General features: G+C 58.6%; 1 protein-coding gene across 1 annotated transcript; it reads left to right on the top strand.

Annotated features, from left to right (window-relative positions):
* The first annotated feature begins 527 nt into the window (after positions 1-527).
* Positions 528-2,624, top strand: LOC103004257 (protocadherin-8-like). Its single transcript, XM_057532704.1, has one exon. It carries the CDS (start codon positions 528-530, stop codon positions 2,622-2,624), a length of 2,097 nt encoding a protein of 698 aa, XP_057388687.1.
* The last annotated feature ends 1,762 nt before the right edge of the window (positions 2,625-4,386 follow it).

Below are 4,386 nucleotides of genomic sequence, written 5' to 3'. Positions count from 1 at the left end.
TATGCATTTGTTTCAAAATGGTAAAGGAGAATAGCAATTGTGCCTCTGTCCGAGAACTATGTGTGCTCAGGAAGGAATAAAGACGCTGCGGGTCCCCTGCTCATACTCTCAAAGTGAGATTCGGGCACACTAGCAAAGCAAGCAGGGTGCGTTTTTATAGTGTAAACTTCTGTAGGGATCTTAATGACCCCCTGCACTGCCCTGGCCACTGTTCAGCTCTCCAGGCCCTTCTGTGAGCTCTTTCAAGGGAAGAACATGACCCAGAGGCCGGGAGACTGTGGATTGGTCCAGATGGATGCTTATTTGCATATTCTTCTCTAGGTAACCACCCCGGTAGGGTTCAGAAGAAGCTTGCTTGGGCCCCAGGCAGAGAAAAGCGATTACATAGCAGAGAGGGTTTAGTGATCAAAAGTATTTAAGACGGCAAGTGTCTCCTGACTGTGCACTCAGGAGGACTTGAGAAAGCTGGAAGTCTGAGCGCAGAGACTCGGATTGTTGGTGGTTTTCTTTCCCTTTGACGAACAGGAATGTCTCACTGGAGGCTCAGATTCCCCACTGACATTTTACACAGGGCTGGACTGGGGTCCCTGTTGCTTCTGCTGCTGCTTCTGGTGTCAGGGTCTTGCACCGAAACTGTCAATTTCCTCACCTACGAGGAAGAAGCCCTCGGCACCTCCATCGGTGTTCTGTCTGACCACATCCTGTTTAATTCCCAGCGCGAGGTGCCAGGCCAGTTCCGCCTGATTAAGTTCAACAGCTCGCTGATCCAGATGCAAGAGGGCGATGGGCAGCTGACCGTCGGAGACGCGGGCCTGGACCTCGAGCGGCTGTGCGGCCAGGCCTTCGACGTGGTCAGCTTTTGGCAGGAGCGGTTCCGGCTGGTGCACGTGGAGGTGGAGGTGAGGGACATCAACCACCACGCGCCGCGCTTTCCCCGGGCCCAGATCCCCGTGGAGGTGTCCGAGGGCGCGGCCGTGGGAACGCGCATACACTTAGAGGTGCCAGTGGACGAGGACGTGGGCGCCAATGGGCTGCAGAGCATGCGCCTGGCCGAGCCGCACAGCCCCTTCCGCGTGGAGCTGCAGACGCGCGCGGACGGTGCCCAGTGCGCCGACCTGGTGCTGCTTCAGGAGCTGGACCGCGAGAGCCAGGCCGCCTACAACCTGGAGCTGGTGGCCCAGGACGGAGGCCGCCCGCCGCGCTCCGCCACGGCCGCCCTCAGTGTGCGCGTGCTGGACGCGAACGACCACAGCCCGGCCTTCCCGCAGGGCGCCGTGGCCGAGGTGGAGCTGGCGGAGGACGCGCCCGTGGGCTCGCCACTGCTCGACCTGGACGCGGCGGACCCCGACGAGGGCCCCAACGGCGACGTGGTGTTCGCCTTCGGCTCCCGTACCCCGCCCGAGGCGCGCCGCCTCTTCCGCCTCGACCCGCGCTCGGGCCGCCTCACCCTGGCCGGGCCCGTGGACTACGAGCGCCAGGACACTTACGAACTGGACGTGCGGGCGCAGGACCGCGGCCCCGGGCCCCGCGCCGCCACCTGCAAGGTCATCGTGCGCATCCGCGACGTCAGTGACAACGCGCCGGACATCGCCATCACCCCGCTGGCCGCCCCGGGCGCGCCTGTCGCCTCGCCCTTCGCCGCTGCCACCGCCGCTCTCAGGGTTGCGGACGCGACCTCGTCGACCGGGCCCGGGACGCCAGAGGCCGGAGCCATCTCGCTGGTGCCAGAGGGGGCGGCACGCGAGAGCCTGGTGGCGCTGGTCAGCACCTCGGACAGGGACTCGGGAGCCAACGGGCAGGTGCGCTGCGCCCTCTATGGGCACGAGCACTTCCGGCTGCAGCCGGCCTACGCGGGCAGCTACCTGGTGGTGACCGCGGGGTCGCTGGACCGCGAGCGCATCGCCGAGTACAACCTGACGCTGGTGGCCGAGGACCGCGGCGCGCCCCCGCTGCGCACCGTACGGCCCTACCTGGTGCGGGTGAGCGACGAGAACGACAACGAGCCGCTCTTCACGCGGCCGGTCTATGAGGTGTCGGTGCGTGAGAACAACCCGCCCGGGGCCTACTTGGCCACGGTGGCCGCCAGGGACCCGGACCTGGGCCGCAACGGCCAGGTCACCTACCGGCTGCTGGAGGCCGAGGTGGGCCGCGCTGGGGGCGCCGTGTCCACTTACGTCTCATTGGACCCCGTCACTGGGGAGCTGCACGCACGACGGTGCTTTGACCGTGAGGAACTGGCTGAGCTGTGGCTGGGGCTGGAGGCGCTCGACGGCGGCTCTCCGCCGCTCCGGGGCCGGGCTGTGGTGCGGCTGCATGTGGAGGACCAGAACAACCACGCGCCTCGGCTGGTGACCCCGCCACTCGTCAGTGACTCAGCCCAGGCCCCTCTGCCCCGGGACGCGCCCCTGGGCTACCTGCTGACCCGACTGCAGGCTAGGGACGCGGACCAAGACCTCAACGCGGAGCTGACTTACATCCAGCTCCGCAGCGACTGCGGCCCCGGGGCGCTAGCGCTACACCCGGCCACGGGTGAGCTGTGCCTGCAGTGCCGCCTGTCCCCGCAGCCCGCCGACCCGCTGACGGCGGCCGTCGTGGTGCGGGACGGAGGCCGGCCGGCCCGGTAGTGCACGGCCACCTTGCTCCTCGTGCCCGCGCACTCGGCGCCACCTGGCGGAGAGGTGGTGCTGGTGCCACGGCCGCCTCCGCCGGCAAACCAGGAACGGGAGGGACCCGCGGGACGGCGCACAGCGCATGGAGCAGGGCGGCACCCTGACCTCTCCGTGGTTGTGGTCGGGGTTTTGACCAGCGGCTGCGGCCTTCCGCTGGTGGCCATCGTCACCGTGACTTGTTCCTGCTCAGGCAAGGCTAGGACGCGGAGGAAGAGGCTTTGTGAGCACAGACAGAGCGGGTGCCATGCGAGCAGTGGCCAGGCTTGCCCGTGTTGCAGGTCATCAGCGGCTGACCCTGGGAGCTTCGACCCAAGGTTCTTCGTGGAGACACCGCCGCTTTCCATTTCCTCAGAGGCGCAGGGGAACGAGTCTGACGAGACTTCCCAGTCCGGGAACAGTGCGGTGTCCTTATGCTCCTCACCTCGGAAGAGAAGCGGGATCCCCTGGGCCCAGGTAGCGCACCCCCAGCTCTCTTAGTGTCCTCGTTAGCATTTAGTAAATTCTCACGCTGGGAGCTTTATGAAAATTCAATGCCTGATCAGGTTTGGGACTTCAAGTGGCTAACTTTTCGGGACTTGTTTATTTTTTATTTGAGAGGAAAAATTCTTCACAGATGAGAGCAGGAGGAGGCCTGATGGTCCTGTGTTCATGGAGGCCCATGTCTATTCCTGCTGTTTCGGCCCCTGGTAACTTCCTTATGGGTCCAGCTCGAATCCCTTTCCGTCAGGGTTTAAATGATGTCTTCCTGCAGCACTCCAGGTGAGAGGTGCTGCGCCTCCTCTGTCAGTCTGATATCTAAGGGTGAAATATTATTAACGGCTGCTCTCACACCTCTTTTTAAACAGGGTTCCGTCTCAGGTCCTTTTCATTCCCCATTCCTGTGCGGAGAGGATAAATCTGCTGCAAGTTTAAGGTAATTGCAGAGTATTTATCATTATCTCTAAGCCATGGGTTTGAAATTGTGTACATTTTTATGGATAACGGAGTAGTTCTTTCCTTTTCACTTCCAGGACACATTTAAATCCAGATGAGTTTAGTGTGAGAGATAGTGGAAAAGGAGACAGTGAATTGAATGACAACAGTTCTGATATCAGGAGAGAACGACAACAGTTCTGATATCAAGAAAGAACCTTTTGGAATGATTACAAAGCAAGAGGGTAAGTTCACACCTGTGACCTTGAAGTTCTTGCTTTCAAAGTCATAATACTATATGCCCGAATGCATAATTTAAAAAACTAAACAAGGGGTCTTAACTGTACATTCATAGATGGGAGTACGCTGAGTGCTGCTGAATAGAGCTAACATTTTTGATCACTGACTATATAGCTGTTTCTATGTATTTTAAATACATTTATTGACTTAATTTATTCCCCATGATAAATCTAATGAGGTAGGAAATTGAGGCACAGAGAGTTTAAGTAGTTTGCCCAAGTGTTAGAGTTAAGATCTTAGCCCAGGAATTCTGGCTTTAGATTTCCTGCTCTTAATCACCCTACTAAACTTCCTCTACTAATGCAAAAGATTAAAATACTGAAAAATCAGAATATTGTGGTTATTAATACTAAAATAACTTAGTGTCACGAGCACTAAGGATAACTTCGCCCCTGTGGGCATTCCAGAAGGGAACAGCATATGAATAGGTAAATTTCATATAGGCCAGTATGTCATTTTCTGGGAACATATGGGGATAGATTTTTTTTCTTTTTTTGATATTTCT

Source organism: Balaenoptera acutorostrata, chromosome 18 (assembly GCF_949987535.1).
Source record: "Balaenoptera acutorostrata chromosome 18, mBalAcu1.1, whole genome shotgun sequence".
NCBI classification, from domain to species: Eukaryota; Metazoa; Chordata; class Mammalia; order Artiodactyla; family Balaenopteridae; genus Balaenoptera; species Balaenoptera acutorostrata.
This window is presented reverse-complemented; position numbering and strand designations above follow the sequence as displayed.

Excerpts from the sequence above, each read along its gene's own strand:
- LOC103004257 (XM_057532704.1), top strand. The coding sequence starts at position 528 with ATGTCTCACTGGAGGCTCAGATTCCCCACTGACATTTTACACAGGGCT.